The 20,516-nt window shown below is 37.2% G+C and overlaps 1 protein-coding gene across 4 annotated transcripts in view; it reads left to right on the top strand.

Annotated features, from left to right (window-relative positions):
- The window catches only part of TRPC6 (transient receptor potential cation channel subfamily C member 6), an 88,917-nt gene that overhangs the window by 47,114 nt on the left and 21,287 nt on the right, over positions 1-20,516 (top strand). For 3 of the 4 annotated variants that reach the window (XM_040977213.1, XM_040977215.1, XM_040977216.1), the window contains exons 2-3: positions 11,820-12,594; positions 18,570-18,752. In XM_040977213.1, the coding sequence (XP_040833147.1) occupies positions 11,820-12,594; positions 18,570-18,752 (958 nt within the window). The remainder of the gene's footprint in view (positions 1-11,819; positions 12,595-18,569; positions 18,753-20,516) is intronic. The other variant, XM_040977217.1, reaches the window with a different exon arrangement.

Below are 20,516 nucleotides of genomic sequence, written 5' to 3'. Positions count from 1 at the left end.
GGAAACTCTAGGTAGGTTCTTAACAAGTGATAAGATTGAAATAGACAATTTTAACTGACCTTCTAGCACTTGCAGACTGTGGCTCTGTAATTGCTATACTAGATAAAGAAATATATCCACTGCATACAAACTTCTAAATAACCAACATTTACTCAGTGATGAATGGCATTAATAAAGAGTCACAGAGTAGAGTGCACAGAAGAAATATGAACCTGGGACAGAGCTATGAGTTTTAAATTTACCTGTATGGTAATACAATGCAATAAATAAATTTGGTTGGGCTTTTTTTTTTTTGGTGGAGATTGAAGGAGTACGTTTTCCTCCCATGAAAGAAAAAGGCTAACGTCTCTGATAAAAGGCAGACCTTCAGTTTTTGTATGTGTGATATCAGAGCACCCAGGCACTCGTCACTTAGGCTTGTTTCATGTGACTTCATTGATTTCATTAAGTTTGTGCTTTCCTCTTCACATTGCATTAGGGTAGTTATACAACTTTTGTGGATTTAACCACCTTGAAAACCTCCTGTTACAAAAAAGTGCACTGGCAGTATAATTAACACCTGTAAAATGGCCTATTATAAACTTCTAGTGTGTTTCCAGCACCACTTAAACTAATAAAATCAATATACATACACAACAGAGTTTATTCAATATTTCTATTTGAATTTTTGATTTACTTGACACATTTAGTGTGCTTAAAATAAAATTGCTGTTTTTTTAAACTGAGAGTGAATAGCTACACTTGAATTTATGGTTAGTAGAAATTAACTTAGGATACTTGGAGTGGGCATTTGGACTAGTAGTCTCATAGAGGGCTCAATTCTCAGCTCAGCTCCTAACTCCGATTCATGATAACACAGACAGTGATGGCAGCTACAGTAACTGAAGTGGCTGGACTGCTACCACACATGTGGGTGACCTGGATTGAATTCCTGGCTCCTAGCTTTGATGCCTTCTCTCACTGTGGAAATTTGGAGAGTGAACCAGCAGATGAGAGCTAAATTATTCTCCCTCTTTGCCTCTCCCTCTGCCCCCTGCACCTCTTCAAGTAAATAAAATAAGATAAATATTGTTGAAATAACATATGTGATTATATATTGAGCAATTACTATTATCTTTGATTAAGCTTTGATGTTAATGAGAACAGTAAAGTGTGTATTGTATAAGGTTGTTGTAAAGATTAAGGTTTGCAAAATTCATGAATTTGAGCAATATAGAGAAAAAAATGTAGCTTAAAATTTCCTGACATTTTGATGACATTCTGATGTAAAGTGCAAAGCTAAAGTTCATGGGCAAAATTCACTATTTATGATACTTTGTAATTCACCCCAGTCTCAATTCTCCATCCCTTCAAAGTGGGAATTGTGCTTACTGGAAGACATGCTTCTTGATCCGATAACCCCCTATCCTGGCTCTAACTCTTGAACTTCCTAAGATGGGGTCCTTAACTCATAGGGAATTAACTAAATTTTCATCTTTCAGATCTAAATCCTAAATGTTAAATTATGAACATCAATGGGTATTCAGGCACCATTCCTGAGTCCTGGACTTTCTGTTAAACTGAGTCAGCAACCGCAGATGCCCTTGAGAGATGGGACTCCTGCTTTCTCCAGCCGATGGACCATTGCTCAGCTTTATCTGGAATGCTGACTTGGAAGTGTGGTTTGTCTTTGCCTGGAGGACTCCTCTTCTTTTCCCTCCTCCTTGCTAGTGTCTTCTGTTCTTAGAATAAGTAATATTTCCTTTTCTTCCCTTACCACCAGTCTTCCCTAACCTCCAGTCTAGCTTGAAAACTGCTTGTCATTCATTGACAAAGCACACTGCTGCTCTTGTAACACTCACCATGCTGTGATCATGTTTTTTTTTCCTTTTTTTCTGTCACACACACCTTGTCTTTCTCTGCTGTGTCTAACATGTTCCTAGCACAGTACCTGGAACATGATGATGTAGCTATTCAATTAATACTTGAACTGATGAATGAATGTGCTAAGATCTTGGTGATGGAGGTAACATTTGGCAGTGCTTAAAATTATACTCCATTAGCAAAGAAGGGCTCTCCATAACACAAGTTTCAATAAAGGAAAACTGTGAACTGCAGTCCACCCCCTCATTTTCTGTGGTGTAATCTGTTATACATGGCAGGTTCACATAGACTGGAGTATGTGCTGGGAGCATTTGGACTCAGTCATTGTGGTGGAAATTGGTAACATATTTCAGATCTATTATATCAGTTTCTTTAGCTTTGTTGCTCTTGGGAATCAGCAGTTTCTGCTTGTGCTCCTTACAACCATTTAAAATGTTCCTACATCAGATTACCCGTCCTCTCTCCCTCAGAAATCAGAGCTACTCATCCTAAGCCCTATAGGAACGTTAGCTTAAATTCAGGTGGATGCCTCCTAGTTACAGACTCATTTGTTTTTCCTCAGATAATGATTTGCGTGAGCTTGAATGTGGGTGTCTTTCCTGACAGATAGCTTATAGAGTGCAAAAGTAAGCTCAGAAAGTTGAGAACTGATGACACATCAATGACTCATAATAATAATAATAACTACTCTTCATTTTCCCTGTGTACATATTGCCGTTAGTGATTTTTGAAGGAGCTAGTACTGGCAAAGTCAAGCTCTCTCATGGAGCTTGTGCTGGGTAATGCTTGCTTGGCCTTGGCTGAATCTTCACCACCTTGGCAAAGTCAAGAGGTCCTGTCAACTGGCCCATGCCTGCAGTGACCTTGTTTAACTTTCACTAACTGCTCATCTCTCTGCTCCTTCAGTTCTAATGTTAGGCTCTTGCCAATGTAGGCACTGCCTGATGCATGGCAGAATCTTCTATCCCCTGCCTTCTCATCTTAGTGTTTCTCCTTTGAATCTCTCAATTTGTCCCATTGAAATAGCCTGTTGCTTTGCTGCCTGGAATCTATCTTCTGCAGAAGTCATTTGTGGAATGGGAAAAAATGTTGTGTGATACACAGGACTATAACAGTGGTTGATAATAGAAGCAAAGCATTTAAACTTCTTTCTCTGATGAAATAACAGGGATGCATTTTACTTGTGTTATATATAAAAATTTTAATATTCCAAAGAGTGTGCTATCAAAATAGATAAATAATGCCTAGTTCAAAGTTCTATCAAGTGCACTTCAAAGAAGGAAATCAGGATGCATGAAATAAATTAAACTGCAAACCAGAGGCTAAAAAGGAAAAAATTATATTTTAGGCATAATTGTTTTATGAAAAGTTAAGATTTAGCAGCTATTTTATAATTTACCTGTTTTCATTCACATCCTCAGGTTTCTAATTATGCAAACAAGATTCCAATTGTTGATAGAACAAGCAAACAAATCAATAAGATCTAATTTGCAAGAACTACTTTTAGTCACTTACACTGGCTCACCATCCTGCAATGATAAACTGCTTAGGTCATTAACAATTCACTCATTTAAGCAGGCTGTGATGTGGTGTGACTGATCAAACAGAAAGATAGCATTTGATCAAATTAGGGGAGTTCATGGGGAAAATGAATGCTAATTGAGTCAAAACTAATAATAACTACTGTCGAGGAAAAGTATCTGGACATTAAAGAGGTTTGGTTGTGAACTGGGAAGATGACATGGTCTGTGTGAAACATCAAGGGGAAGCAGAGACAGCAGGGCACGGAGATAGGGATGGGGGTATTAGTCCTGTTTTTAATGACAGAAGACTCCTCACTTCTTCATAAGAATGTGTCACAAGTGTGCCATTAAAAAAGTTCCCTTCAACTTTCTCCATCCCTCTTGAGCTTGCTATTCACTGAAAATAAATATAGAATATTTTATACACTGAACCACATGGATTCCACCTTTATGTTGCTTTGTGCTTTAAATATATGGAATATATAGCCCTATATAATATAGCATGTTTCTTTCTTATGCAGGGCTATACACTGTAGTCATTTGCTGTGAGGTTAACAGGAAACAAACAGGCTTCGACTGTATTGCTTTAAAATTTTTTTTTTATTTTGTGACACAGTTCCAAATGTTCTGGAATTTTCCCCACACCACCTGTCCAATTCCTATCTCCTGAATAATTTACCCTATATTAATACAACAGTATAGTCCTTCAGAAACAGTCATAAGTTCATCATTCTGCTATTTAAGTGCATCCTGACATCATAGCAAGAGATACTGACTGTGTCACTTTAACAGATTCATGCTTTCAGCAGTTGTGTGCTAAATGCTTGCATGTGTCACTTCACTAGGAATGGTAAATTCAGTAGTGAAAGGGGAAAATAGCCCTGGTTCTCATGGAAGCCAAAAAATTTATTACAGTTGTTTATTAATTCTTCAGACCCAGAGGAGGGTCCTGGAGTATGTGACCAGAGATTAAATGGACAGGGTAAAAAGAGATGCCGTGTTGCAAAATCAGAATAAAACGACATCTACAGTTCATCCTTCTAAAGATGTTCTGCAGACGTGCTGGTTGTGTTCAGTTCATTGCAAAAAATTCCAAATCCATTTTTTTTCTGCAGATAATTGCGCATGTAATAAAATAGCTATTTTGGAAAACCTTTGTTTCTATTTCCCTCAGTTGAATATTAAAAAAATGTACTCGATGGCTCTCTTGATGCCTCTGATAATTTTATATGATTCGTGTCATAAACCTTCTGTTTTAGAATTGTGGTTTAATTTAAATATTTAAAGGGTATTTAAAGCACAAAGCAAAATTTACATTGAGTACGTAAGCTGGCTATTAGTTGGTCTGAGAGAAGTACCATTTCATTAAGGTGCATCATATTTGAATAGGAAGTAGAGAGAATGATTGAATATGGTCTGGATGCACGCACACAGTGCACTCAGAAGCTAATTTTTGTTGCTGGCATTTTCATTAGAGATGAACTATTCCATCTCTTACTGACTGAGGCAACAGACACCACTTCGTCAGTGAAAAGAATGAAGAAGATGAGGTATGTGAGAACTTGATTTTCATGACCAAATTTATACTTAAGTGCTGCTGAGGTCAGGAACTAGCCATATTATTTCTTAGAATCATATATTTATACATTGTGATGAAACAAATTTTAAGAAGAAGATATCTAAATGTGGAGTGCTATATGCATGAACAATATTTATTGGTAAAAATTGTTCTTATATAAAAGAGGCAACTTTGCAAAAGCATTCCATTCATTTAAAGCGAAAATATCTCTGTTGTTTACACTGTCCTGAGAAACTAGTTGTTCCTCTTTAAAATAGATCATTTTTTCTGCTGCATTTGCTCTTAGTGTTGAGTTCTACAGTGCTTCTTTATAAAATCCATTTGCAGAGGAAATGAAGTGAAATAACACCTAGTCATTCTTGAAGGAGTTCCACATTTGTTACTTAAAAAGTTTCTTTGTACATTTTACTTTTGCACTTGAGAATCAAGAATTAATACCATTTGTAACCAAAAGATATGGAGAACTTTTTGTTGTTCTCAAGATTGCATTTAAGAGCAGAAGTGCTGCAAAGCATTCATTTAGCTCTGTCAATATGCAAGTAGCTTTCACAGCATCTCACTACCTGTATAAGGAATAATACTATCTTCATCGGACATTCATTTGTTATCACTCGAAAGAACTCGACTATTCCGTTCTAAACTTTATCTGGCTTTTGTGTGGTCAGAGGGGTAAAGAGGTGATGCTAAACTAGATCTTTTGTTTGTTTTACACATAAAATGTGTTATTAAAAAAAGTATTATAATGGATCACTGCAAATGATTAATATTTGTGATCATAACAAGTTAGATAAGATAAATTTAAAATTCCAAGAGTATTTTATGTCAATATCTCTGCTGTTTCTTCAGGAGAATAGAAGTGATAGGTTTAAAAATCATCTATATAAATGCCATAAAAGTTTAGAAAGGTATGAGATGTAACCTTAGGACTAGTGGTGTGCCCAAGAAGTAAGATACCATTCTCAATCACTGGACATTGAAATTATAGATCAATACTTTCACAATTTAGAGTTAAAATTTCATAACTAAGTCTTATTGTAGTTCTATGTAGGCTTACAATAAATAAAATCTTTTGGAAACCAGATTAGAAATAAAGGTTTAGATACAGTTGTGGATTATATATTGCTTTCTTTAAAAAAGATAAAAACCACTAATATTAATTACCATCATAGCCTTTGCCTTTTTCATGAGTCTTCTAACTGAATAAAAGCTGAGAAATGACACAGTTTAAATTTTCTTGTTCATGTAAGTGTGTATTTTTTGTGGCTGGAAAAAAATCCAGCGTTAAGTACTTTCTGTTATAATTTCATTGACCCTGAAACTCATTCTTTGATACAGATTGGAGTAACGGTTTCTGCCATTGCAATAAATATAAAACACTAGGTGCCTTGGTTCTTGATATTTTATTTTTTTTTAAACTGTCAATTTTGTGTGATTTATTTCTGTTTATGACATTGTTTCTTTCAAATTCTCACTCCCAGTATTTCATTTCACTTTTGTCCTCCCTAATCTTACATAGAAACTTACATAAATTTGTTCATTTCTTTTTCATTCTTCTTGTCAAAAGACAATGTTTCTGCCCCTAACCTTTGAACTTGATGTTTGTAACAGTAACTATTGAGAGTAAATAATATAGAAGATGAGAAATGAAATGTTAGAGGGGTTATTAGAAATCAGAAAAGTGACAGACAGAAGGGAAAAGAGTTAAAAATTTCGGAAGCAAAATGGCCTCATTGTGATCTCCAGTCTCTTCCACCTCATCTGTCCTGTTAAATTAGAAATAATATTGTGCTTCTGAAATTTACTCCAATTCCAGAGTCACCTTTGGCCAAAATTAACCTTAGATTTGGTCTAGTTCTCATAAGGGAAAATTTCAATCTTTTAGAAAAAAAATCTATTATACAAAATATTTTCATAAAAAGTGGAAAGGGTATCTGCTAAGGGTCATGTGATACTTAAGTAAAAGCTATAACATAAAATATAGAGAGATCATAGCAAGCTTTTATTTAAAAAGCAACTTCCAACTAAATTTTCTGAAGTTAGATCTGTGCTATCTTTGCTGTGATTATCACCTAAGAGAAGATGTTGTGTCATTGCAAGAAAAGTTTTGTTAAAAGAAGTATTTTAAGAAAAGAAAGTTCTTGAAAAGCAAAATAGCAGAAAAAAATCAACAGTTACATTAGAAGATAAAGTTGAATGTATATGCTAGATGAAATTTTAACCCAAGTAGTTGAAGAGAGAAAAAACAAAACAAAACAAAAACAAAACTAGACAGTTCCAGAATGTGCAACATACAAAAACTGAATTCCAGGAATAGAACATTGAAATCAGGAAACAAAATTATCAGAGAAACAGGGCAATAGCGTTCTCAGGAAATAACCCATTCTCATTACTCCCACTCTAAAATAAATGGACTTAGTGAATGCCTAGCATGATGGAAGAAAAAATAGTTGTCTTAACAGGCAATCATGTAACTTTAAGACATTAGAAATAAAGAAATATCCAGAATGAAAATGTCATCATATACTTCTATAGCAGCTGCAAGAAGCAGAATACTGTCAATCTAGAATTCTCTACCCAGCCAAACTATCTTGTGGAGGTACGAAGGTTTTATTTTTAGTCAGGCGACATCTCAGATATTGACTTCCCGTGCATCCATTGTGAGTCAGCTACTGAAGGATATGCTGTACCGGAACAAGGAAATAAGAAAGCAAAGAATGTGAAATGCAGAAAAAAAGTTCTTCATACACAATCTTATTTGCAGGCATGGACAATGGCAGAGTCCAGCATCCTAGTTATAGTTAACAGTTTCATTGGGAGTCCATCTTTGACCTGGAAGTAGAGATGCATATTGCACTGTATCCTCACATCTGGATATGATAGTCTCCATTACACAGTTATCATACATCCCCTTAAATGAAAAGCCGTAAAACAAAATCAACAATAGGGAGAAAAATAAAGGAATTAACAACACCATGAAGTTAAATAACATGTTACTGAATGACTAGTGTGTTGCTGAAGAAATGAAAAAGAAAATCAAGAATCTTCTTGAAGAAAATGATGTTACTGTGTGATCTGTGAGACACTGAAGAATATAATGAGAAGAAAGTGTTTTGAAGAGGTGAAACTAACAAAAAAAAATCAAAATCCACGAGATATCGTTTCCACAGATCTTTGTTGGTGAGAGGTGTCTCCTGTAGGCAACAAATAGATGGGTTTTGTTTTTTAATCAGGTCTACTAATCTGTGAGGTTTAATTGATGTGTTTAAGCCATTTACATTCAGGTTTAATACAAATTGGTGGTAACTTGTTCCTGTCATTTTAGCAATGGGTTATTCATTGATTTAGTCTTCTGTTGCTATTTCACTGGGATGTTCTTCCCATTTGCCATTGATTTTGGTGAGTGCTATTCCTCTTCCCTGTCAAGAGAACATCTTGAAGTATCATTTGTAGGGCAGGTTTGGAATTAGCATATTCTTTTCACTTTTCTTTACTGTGGAAGAATTTTATTTCATTTTCAAAGACAAACTTTGCTGTGTACTTTATTCTGGGCCGGCAATCTTTTTATTTTAGAATCTGGAATATGTTGCTCCATTCTCTTCTGGCCTGTAGAGTTTCCTGTAAGCGGTCTCCTGTGAGTTTAATTGCCATTCCTTTATATATCAGTTGAATTTTTTTTCACATACACATGTAAGGATCTTTTCCTTGTGTTCTGTTGAAGAGAGCTTGATGATCATATGTTGTAGTGAAGATCACTTTTGGTCAACCCTGTTGGGAGTTCTGTGCCCTTCCTGGATGCTGCTTCCCAATTCTTTATCTAGATTAGGGAAATTTTTCCTTATTACTTCATCAAATACATTTTTAAACCCAGCTTCCCTTTCTGCACCTTATGGGACTCCTTTAATTCTAATGTTTTGCCTTTTAATAGTTTCTTTTAATTCTTGAATACTTTTCTTAGGCTGATTCAGCTCTGCTTCCAGCTTTTTGTTTATTTCTCTGGAGTGACAGGAAATATCTTCTAATTCTGAGATTCTTTCTTTTCCTCCTTCATCCTATTTTGGAGACTCTCCACTGTACTTTTAATTTGCTTCACTGTATTCCTAATTTCTGATATATCAGCTTTCATTTGATTCCTTTCCAGAGTGACATATTCCTTAAACTCATTGGATGACTGCTTTACATGCTTCTCATTGTTCAAAAGAAATTTTATTACAAGTGTTTTGAATTCTATATCCCCCATTTCCTCAATGTCTTCCTCAGCTAACTCTGAGGTTAGCAAAGACTTTTGCTCCTTTGCAGGGAATCTTCAGTAATATTCATTGTGCCTCTGTCTCTTCCTTTGCTCTTGGTCATACTACTTCTGGTGAGCAGATTCTTCTCCTTAGGGTGGATTCCTAAGCTGTGTCACCCATAGGTCTACAGTTTGATTTTATTGATTGTGATTGGTACCTGATTCTTGGTTTGCAGTCACTTGTGCCACTCCCTCCAGCGAGTTTCAGGTCTGGGCTCTTGTGTCAGACTTCCACCACAGACTCTGTAGCCCCAGCTTCTGTCTCACCATTCTCCACCTGCTGTGATACTGTGCTGAGGCTGTGCCATTGTCTGCACAACCTTTCTCTCACTTCTGGTTGGAGTAGGTCCCTACTGGTTTTACCTATTGGTTTTGAAATCATAGAGAAATTGTATCACTGAGGTATAAGTAATATTTTCATGTTTCTTAATGTAAAGAGCAAAGGATTGTCTAAAGAAAGTGATATTATTACACTGAAATGAACAGGAACTATGCCATGTGTTTGTGGGTGAATGCGTATGAATTGTGTGTGTGAGAAGATGTGGAGTGGAATTATGGAAATGAGTCAAATCTTTAATTTTATAATTAAGACAGCAGAAAATCTTAAAAATAAAAAAATAGGTACAAGCATGACTAAATCCTGGATAAATCCTCACCTTCTCATGTTGGGATCTCACATGGGCAAGAGTTCATATCCCAGCTATTCCACTGCTAATTCAGCTCCCTGCTTATGCTAGATGATATTATCATATTAAATGTAATTTTGTAGGCCCCTCATGCAGTTTTTTCTTAATTAAGAAGGTTGTTTCTTTACTAAAACATCAGGTGCTTGGTTTCAAAGAAGATTTGATAACCAAGATAATCACTCCCAAATGAAACATTTGTGAATAAGGCAGCATATTCCTCAAGCTCCTTAGAGAATCCTAATCTATTTGTCAGTCACTGAACTTTGTTTCTACTGCTGTCACACTGCCATAGATGTCATCTCCAGGAGACTTGGTATCGAGATAAATAAGTACAGGGCAAGTTATGTGGAATGAGCTATTGGCTGTAATTCCTACATCCTTACCAGCACTGGTTGTAAGTCCTGACTGCTCTACTTCCAATTTAGCTCCTTGCCAAAGTTTCTGGAAAACAGCAAAAGATGGCTCAAGTGTTTAGTCCCATGCTGCCCATGCAGGGAATTGGAATGGAGTTCGAAGCTTCTGGGTCCATTTGGCTCAGCCTGGGCTGTGGCCATCTAGGGAGTAAAGCAGCAAATAGAATCTCTTTCTTTTCTCTCTCTCTCTCTCTCTCTTTCTCTCTCTGATGCTGCTGCTCTGACTTGCAAATGCATTTTGTAAAAAGATGAATAGTTTTGGTACAGAAAACCATTTAAATTCTCTAGACCCAACTACAGTGAAAGGAAGGATGATTTACAAGCTTTTTGGATCCATTTAAGTCGTTTTCACCCTGGAATGTTTGTCAGTCTCTAAGAAAAACTTTTTGAAATTTTATGAGAGAACAAATGATATTTATTTATCATCTTTCCCTTCTTTTTCAACTCTTGGGTTTCCAGTTAGCGATAATCATTAAGTTTGAATGACTTATGGTGGTGACATCCTCTAAAGCTCAAAAAGATTATAAAGCATAACATTGGGAATCGATAAAGAAATCCCCAGTTGTAGCACCTTGATTGGAGGAAGAGTCACTTTGTCATCACAAGTTGAAGGCCTACACTGAGGACAGACTCTGCTTTGATCACTGCTTGCTTACAGGAACTGCCCTTCCCAAATGACAGCTTGATCATGGTTTTGTGAAGTTTGCAATAAGATTTGGGACAAGAGCCTTACCATTAACTGCCTCTGTTCATGAAACCTGTGGTTTAGAATCTACCCAATCTCTTGCCTTCCACCTACATCTGATCTGTGTTATACTCTTCTCCCTACTCCTCAAATCACGCATTCTCTCCTGAATCCTACTCATCTTCCCACTGGGTTTAATGCACCTGCAATAGATTAATCATGAGAATTAGAAAGCAGATAACCGGACAATGCTCTGATTGCTCATTTCTCCCGTTTAGACTGAGATTTGTAAGGACAGAAACTACCTACTTTCCTTCATTTGTGCATTACTCCATATGTTATTTAACGCTAACCTTGGTGTAAGAAGGATTCAAAAAGCACTTGTTGAGTGGATTCACTATTGTCTCTACTTTCCTTATAGCTTCACATTCTGTTTTATTAATGACTAACTATGAGTAAGAGAGTCTTTCTTAAGTCTGTATGCATGTGGTTGGGAGATATGTATTGATCTTCCTGTGAAAGTCAGAGAGAGAGATTATGGCAATTATCAGAGTCTTCACCTCAAACTGGAATGTTTAAATCTGCAAAGAGCTTACTTTCTTAAAGGAAAAATCCCTGAGCTCCATTAACAAACAAACGTATTTTCATTTTGTCAGAAGCAGGTCTAGAGACATTAAGACAAGGTCTAATATACTAATGAATGCATTAGAAAATGACAGTTCATTTGGTGCACTAAAATGCTCTTAATATGGCTTGTTTACTATCTTTCTGTTTTATTACAGCCGGGGCACAGACAACAGACTGACCCACCGGCGGCAGACAATTCTCCGAGAGAAGGGGAGAAGGTTAGCTAATCGAGGACCAGCATACATGTTCAGTGATCGCTCCACAAGCCTATCTATTGAGGAGGAACGCTTTTTAGATGCAGCAGAGTATGGAAACATCCCAGTGGTGAGGAAGATGTTAGAAGAATGCCTGTCACTCAATGTGAACTGTGTGGATTACATGGGCCAGAATGCCCTGCAGTTGGCAGTGGCCAACGAACACCTGGAAATTACAGAGCTACTTCTCAAGAAAGAAAATCTGTCTCGGGTTGGCGATGCTTTGCTTCTAGCCATTAGTAAAGGTTATGTCCGGATTGTGGAAGCAATTCTCAATCATCCAGCTTTTGCTGAAGGCAGGAGGTTAGCAACTAGCCCTAGCCAATCTGAACTTCAGCAAGATGATTTTTATGCCTATGATGAAGATGGGACCCGCTTCTCCCATGATGTGACTCCAATCATCCTGGCTGCCCATTGCCAGGAATATGAAATAGTCCATACCCTCCTGAGAAAGGGTGCCCGGATTGAAAGACCTCATGATTACTTCTGCAAGTGCAGTGAATGCAACCAGAAACAGAAGCATGACTCCTTTAGCCACTCCAGATCTAGGATTAATGCTTACAAGGGCCTGGCCAGTCCGGCTTACCTGTCATTGTCTAGTGAAGACCCTGTCATGACGGCGTTAGAACTTAGCAATGAGTTGGCAGTTCTGGCAAACATTGAGAAAGAGTTCAAGGTAGGTGATTAACAATAGAGATTATCCCCAGAAGTCAAAGTTAATGTGTGAACAAATTCTTTAGCTTGCTTGATACCATGCTAATTGCTGTGGGCTAGAGGTGATTTTCTATGCTAATTCCACAAGATTTTAGTGACAATTTATTTACTAGAAACTATATATTTTAATATGCATCCCTATCACAACTTTTGGAAGACATAATTAGTTGCTGGTCACAGGCAGAGATCGGTGGCTAGAGCACAAAGGTTAAATAAGGCCCACAGTCAACAGTGAGCTAGCTGAGCTCCAAATCCAGTGGGATGCTTCCACTGTGGGCTGATCTCGAAAACTTGTGGTTCTTTCTCCTATCAGTGTTTCTGTGCTGATAATTCTGTGATAAATGAAGTTGAGGTTTGAAAGATGAGTAGCTTTAAGACAGGCACAGTTTGGTTTAACTGACAAAAGAATGCAAGAATAAAGCAAAATGGAAATACCAGGTAGGGGTACAGGCAATGTGCTATATACAACTTCAGAGAAAGCAATGCACAATTTCTATTACATTTCAGCAAAATTACATGTAAGAAGGTGTTTCAGATGTGCATGTCAGAGTTAATTGGAATTTGCAAGGTATAGAATGGTAGAAAAAAAAATTTAGGTTAGGATAACAGAAAAATAAATGTTTTTGGTATAAATTAAGCACTTAGAATTCTGAGTAGTCTTTGAATAAAAGGTATCTAAAACAAATGAGTGTCCGATGTTGCCATTTTCCAGTGGCCTGTGATGCAGCTGAGCAGGCTGCAAGCTCAGAATGCTCTCCAGGGCCATACCACAGACTTCTAAACTCTCTCCATGTCTTCTCTGCCTGGCAGTGCTTATCACATGCCACCACACATTGTCATTATTTAGTGTGTGCCTTTCTCCTTTAGCAAGCCGTATGTGGCTGGCAAAATGGTGTGATTCATCAAATAGCTTTCTAAAAATAGTGCTTTATAAAAAGAGATGCTATTTTAAAAATGTTTTAACTTAGATTTATTTATTTTAAAAAGTTTGTTACATAGGTGAGGTGCAGGTTTCTGGGTGGGCTGGGAAGAGAGGGGGTAGGGTGCATGAGGAAAAAAACCCTGCCCTCCCTCCTGTGACCCTGGAGGGGAGGAGAGATGTTGTGCTACTTGTCATATCATATCATATCATATCATATCATATCATATCATATCATATCATATCAGCACCAGGGGATATAAATGGTCACCTGATTTCATCTCAGAAACCATGATGGGGAAAATGTTATGAGAATGTTTCTTGAGTAGCCTCAATTGTTCTGAAATGATGTTGGCTTTTTTGCATCAGGTATAAGATACCACTTCCCATACTTGCCAGCTGTATATGTTATGGTATGTCCACAACCTTAGATGCTTGGTGGAAAATTTGACCCATAGCATTGTTCAACCTGCTCTTCTTTAAAAAATTTGAATTGCTGTATTTTATATACTTTGGAAACTCTTGTCTCCTTACCTCCATATCTGGGGAAATTATAGCTTTATATGTCCTGGAAGTGTCATGATACCACTGTTACTGCCAATGGGGTGACCCTTTCACTGTGGGATTCCGTGTGTCTACCTAACTCCAGATCTCAGCTACCGGGGACAGGAGGAATAGATGGCTGCATCTGTTCTTGGGTCCCATGATGGAGAAAGTTGTTTTTCCACTGTCCACCTGGCAACTTGACATGCAAGATAAGGAACCTGTCCTTTCCAACCCTGCTTCAGGCTCCATCCAACTTTTCACTTGATTCTTGGGACTCAGCAATTTATGGAATTTTGCAGGATTTAAGTTAAAACACTGTCATTAAAAGCTAATTAATCATTTTTGAAAGTTATATTTATTTTTAGTAACTTCACTGCTTATGTTTCAGCATGGCTCTTTACTGTAGCCTTGATTACACTCTTTGACTAAATCACCGATGTCTAGTGCATTCATATTTGTTCATTTAAGCACTCACCTTCATCTTCAGAGTTGTTGTCTTATACCAAGTATTGTGTGTTGGGGACAGTTGAGGATGGAGTTATCGAAACAGGACAACATACAATGAGAACTGAGTTAGTAATCCTGTTCTCAATTCATTTTATAATTTCATGTAATGAGGGAATGAGATCTGTGTGTGATCCGTGTGGTGTTGTGCATGATCTTGTGTCTTGAACAGTGATTCAACAGTGGGAAGAATCACAGTTGAGGAGGATGTAATCTCCTCATTGGTTGCAAGTGTATTGCACAATGTGGAAGCTCCCGTTAGGTTGTGGAGACTTAAAGATCTGTGAATTCCTCTGTTTGCTCCTCAGGTGCATTCATCTGCGGGTGAAGTTGGCAGGTGGGCATAGAATACACGCTTTTCATTCATTCATGCTGTCCCTGTGAGCTTCGCTGTAGCTAGCTGTGGCTTACATTCTTTAAAGGGCCTTACCCTTTCACTAATGTCCTGCCTCTAGGAGGTCTAGAGGAAAAGAAAAATCCATTTTAAGTCAGAAAGTCATTTTAGTTGCCTGTTATCCTCAAGGTTTTTAAAAAACCATTCAAATAATAGTTTACTATTAAAAGATGGCAGCAAATTGTCAAATATTTTAGAAGGTGTGTCCTAGAAGTTCGTAGTTTGCAGTTTTTCTCGTGAGAGACCTGATTCAAAGGAACAATGCTTTGCCCAAGGAGAAATGTCAGTTTTCTGATTTTTACAAAAGCTTTTCATAAGCATGAACATAATGAACATTTTTTTTTCCTTACCAAACTTCAAATCTTAAAAGAAACATGCTCTGAGACTTGGTTGGATGGCTAAGGTAAGAAAAACCTTCTGTTTTGGTGACATGTCCCTATTTTTGTGGCTCAAACCTTGGCAAAGCTGTGTTAGATCTCCACACATAGCAACTGTGACACCACATCTTCTTCCAGCATTTCAACCTCAGCTAACGACAGCGAGGTCCCCACTGGACAGGGCTGTGCTTACTACAATGAGGTTCTGCATGACAGAGCTGCAGAAGTTACTGTCTTCGAGGAAGCATTCCAGTACATGCAGTCATGTTGAAAATAATAATACAAAGATGAAGAACATTTTTAAAAAATCTTTCTGAATTTGCAACGAGAAATTAGCATTGATATACTGTAAATTTATCAGCATATATCCCTCTAGTCATTATACATATGCTTGAATACACACACACACACACACACACACACACACACACAGGTATATTCAAGTTCCTTAGAGTTCCTTGCATCCTAGGAAGCAAGGGGGAATTCCAGAGGAAGGTCCAGCTCAGGAATCTTTGCTTCATATGAAGCAGAACAGTTGATAGTGATGACCACAGGGAAAACTCCCTGTGCTTGATGCACAAATTCTTCTGTTCCGTTACCACATGATTGACCTGTGAAATATTCCGTTCTCATTTGCACATTTTAAAATAATTGTTTTGTAAGTTTAACTATTTCTAAAGTTTCCTTTTTCTACATGATGTGAATATTGCTGTTAAAATAGAACTTCTGGGTTTCTCTGAGGGTTTGATGCCCACCAACATCTGGTTTTCAACAGCGAACAACATCCTTTGAATTAATGCTCAGATTAGTAACTCTCCTTTTTCTCTTAACCTTCTATTTCAAGTCCAACTGGCCCCCAGAAAAGTGATTTTCAGTGTGCCTAATTTTATTGTAAGTTCTCTTATAATCACACATGTTTTATAAATAAAAACACAAACATGTGTATATCTTAAATTTTAGAGTTTATTTCCTGTGATCCATATCCGTACATAACAAAACTATATTTCTAAAAGTTACCGTTACATCTACTATTAGTACATTTGACAAAACTGTTCATTATATATCAAATAAAGTTGTTAAAACAAGAAATAAATACAAATTTTTATAAATGAGCTCAACAATAAAAGATATGAGCAGGCATTTTTCAAAGGATAAAATTCAAATATCCAACAGACACATGAAAAAACCACTCAAGTTTACTAGCCATCAGGAAAATGCAAATAAAAACTACAACGAAGGTTACCCTCACCCTAATTAGAATTACTATCATCCAAAAATTAAAAACAAACAAACAGTAAGTTCTGTCAAGGACATGGGGGAAAGGGTACTCTAATCCATTGTAGGTGGGAATGTAAACTACTGCAACCATTATAGAAGGCATTTTGGAGACTTTCAGAATTCTGAAAATATCATATGACCTAGCCAGTCTCCTCCTGGGAATCGAGCCAAAGGAAATGAAATTAGTATATGGGGTTTTCTGAATCCCCATGTTTATAGTAGCTCAGTTCACAATAGCTAAGATATAGAATCAACCCAAATGTCCATCAACTGATGACTGGATAAGGAAAAAATATGAAAAATATATGCTGTGGAGTACTACTTGGGTAATTAACGCTGACAATCACATACTCTGCTGAGTTAAATAAGCTCCTTTTCTGCTGCTGCTGATCATGGAAAAGTCAGTGGCACCTGACCTAAGAAGACGATTTCAGTTCTTGTTTTGAAATTGCGCTCCATTTTCTTTTACCTTCCCTATGGAATGGCATCTCTTATGTCTCACAAGCACACACATCTGTAGCTCTGTGAATGCTCGCTGATACAGCTGCAGCAGGTGCAGCAGAGCTCAATGCCTGAGATGCCATTCAGTGACAATTATCCTGAGAGGCAAAAAGTCCCAGAGTGATATTGGAACCAAAGAGCAGGACCGGCCATTCATCACTATGTAGATAACAATATTCTGCACTTGCTGATGCTTCCTGCACATAATCCCATTTTACAAAGTTCTCCCTTTATTAAGACTATGGTGCCAATAATAGCACTGTGCATAGAACACTTGTTGAAAGAATGTGTGAACGGATAATTACTTTATTTTCAGTATATTCTCAGATAATATCCAGAAATTCCAGCATTGTTTTGTACTTGTTATCACAACTTTGTGATGAAAAACTGAAAGAGCTGGATATTGTTTGTGAAGTAATGAAAAAAATAATGATGATGATGATGGTAGTACCCAGCAATCATCATACTGTGTGCCAGGATACTGCCCTTCTTCAACTTGTATTGTCTTCACAGAAATCCTAGGACACGGATAATAGCACCACTCCTATTGCATGCATGAAGATTTTAAGGCTTTGCGGAATTAAATCACTTGCCTAAAGTTACATAACTAGAAAAGTATCTAAGTCTAATTTCTAACCTAGATTTTCTGTTCTATAAAACTCAGACTTGTTTATTAAGAGTCAGGTCATACTTCTTTTCTGATTCTATTCACTTGTAAGAAGTAACTTCCACTCATTATGTAGAAAAGAGAGGCAGAGATTAAAATTATAGACAACAACACCTCTTCTATTGAGTAAGAGCCAACTAAAGGTAACCCTTTGAAAGGCTAGTTGTGGCACAAATATCTTTATTTATTTTATAATCCATAAACCCTGTTCTATGCTCCACCATTAGCCACCTCTTTTTAGCTAAAAGGTTAACAGGGAAGCACCAGTTTCTAATTTATTACTCTATGGTGTAGTTGTGTGACCCAAAGACATGACCCGAAATTAAGTTAACTCTTCGGCTTACAAAGTTTACAAAGCCTTTGAAAGATGTATCAAAGATATATTGTGATATATATAATGATGAAGTTATGTCTTTTAAGGATATAATGTGTGTAAAGTGCTACAATCATACAGTATAAAAAGTTCTTTTTTCTCTTGTATTAGCAGGTGAATTTGGCACAGCAAGCTTTGTTTTTTAATAACTGGACTGTACTTTATTTAACTTTCACTTAGGGGCTGCGAAGAAAATCATCATTGATAAAATACCTTGTAGGCCTGTCCATAGAACAGTTGAAATACAGAAAAGAACAGTGAGTTAGAACTTGTATTTTGAAATATGCAATCCCTCAAGCCTGAAACATGTTGCTGTCTAGTGGTGTGAAATGTGCAGTTTCTGGATTATTGTTTTGTGCTTTGCCTTGTCTTTTTCAGAACGACTACAAAAAGTTGTCAATGCAGTGCAAAGATTTTGTTGTTGGACTCCTTGATCTGTGTAGAAATACTGAAGAAGTCGAGGCCATTCTGAATGGGGATGTGGAAACATGCCACCTTGGTGACCATGGCCGTCCAAATCTCAGCCGGTTAAAACTTGCTATTAAATACGAAGTAAAAAAAGTAAGGTCAGGCATGAAGCCAAATTGTATGATTTCAAGTCTTACTGATGCTAAGGATGAAGGATTAGTATGATTGGCTTGGGCTATTTATCTGATTGACAGCAGGGCTATGCAGACACTCAACTTGCACTGAACAATAGACTTTTAAAAATTTAGTCTTATCTACACAGAACACTGTAGTGATGGCCACTTTCCTTGACTTAACTAATGACGCTACAATTACTTTGCGCATTCAAATTATAAGACTTCATTAAATGAAAGGAACATCATTATTTCATACTTAGCTCTATTTTTCCATCTGCTGCTGTTTTCCAATTTTTGAAGGAATGCCTCAATTCCTTCTTTCGTGCATTTGAATTCCTTCCAGCTGTATTTTTACCTGCAGGATATTTGTAATTTCTGTGTTTCTTTGCAGAAGCTGCTATACCTTTGATTGGTTTCTTAGGTTGTGTGTGATCTTAAAAAACTGTAAATGTAGGTTTTTACAATAAAACTAGTATATGCTGTTGGCTGTATTTTTCAAACGGTGTAGACATGTCTCCTCTGCTTCCGACTCTTCTTTAAAAGCTATTTGTTCATTAGAAAGAAAGAAAGAAAGAAAGAAAGAAAGAAAGAAAGAAAGAAAGAAAGAAAGAAAGAAAGAAAGAAAGAAAGAGAGATTTTCTCATCTGCCAGTTCACTACCCAAATTTGTACTGGCCCAGGCAAAAGCCAGGAGCCAAGTACTCCATCCTGTGCTCTCTCCTGGGGGCCAGACGCGCAACATTCTGCCAATCATTTACTGCTTGCCTGGCACATTAGACAGAAGCTGAATCAGAAGTAGAGCATCTCATTCTGAAATTAGTGCTCCAGTATGGACTGCCACCGTCGGAACACACTGTGCCACAGCACTGCTCCCTTAATAGAAAATAATCGATAGCTATTCTGCTTTTTTTTTTTCTACAGACCTATACCCTGGACATGTAGCACCAGTTTCATCCTTCAAAGGCTATATTTTCACATCATTGTAGGAGTATTCCTTTAACTTGTTTACTTTTTAAGGATGTTTATTGTTATCACAGATCATTTACTTCAGTATAGTAAGCATATTTGTTTATCTTCACTTGCATGAGTTTTCTCTGCAAATTCCTAAATGTGAAATTACTGTAAAGAAGTCTATTTTTAATTTTTTAAAATATTTATTTTTTATTGGAAAGTCTGATGTACAGAGAGGAGGACAGAGAGAAAGATCTTTCATCTGTTGATTCACTCCCCAATGGCCAGAGTTATGCTGATCTGAAGCCAGGATCCTGAACCCTTTTCCGGGTCTCCCATATGAGTGCAGTGTCCCAGTGCTTTGGGCCATCCTCAACTGCTTTACTAGGCTGCAAGCAGGGAGCTGGATGGGAAAAGGACCTGAGCCCAAGTGTGCATTGCAAGGACTTTAGCCGCAAGGTTACTATGCTGGGCCCTATTTTCAAAGTTTTAAATATTTGTTTATTTGAAAGGCAGAATGGCTCTCTCTCACGGACACACAGACACACAGACACACACACACACACACACACACACACACACACACACACACACACACACACTGATACATAGCTGGCATTGGCTGCTTCATGTCTTGAAGGCCCACTACTTGCAACTGTCCCCAGGCACATGAATAGGTAGTTGGATCAGAAATGTAGCAGCTGGAACTCAAGCCCACACGCACACAGGATGCCAGCATCACAAACAGTGGCTCCAGAAGATGTGCAAGAACACTGTCCTCGATTTTGTTA

This window comes from Ochotona curzoniae, unplaced genomic scaffold, assembly GCF_017591425.1.
Source record: "Ochotona curzoniae isolate NIBS_2020 unplaced genomic scaffold, NIBS_Ocur_1.0 contig_2723, whole genome shotgun sequence".
Taxonomy (NCBI): domain Eukaryota; kingdom Metazoa; phylum Chordata; class Mammalia; order Lagomorpha; family Ochotonidae; genus Ochotona; species Ochotona curzoniae.
The sequence above is the reverse complement of the archived record's forward strand: the minus strand, read 5'-3'. Positions and strand labels throughout refer to the sequence as shown.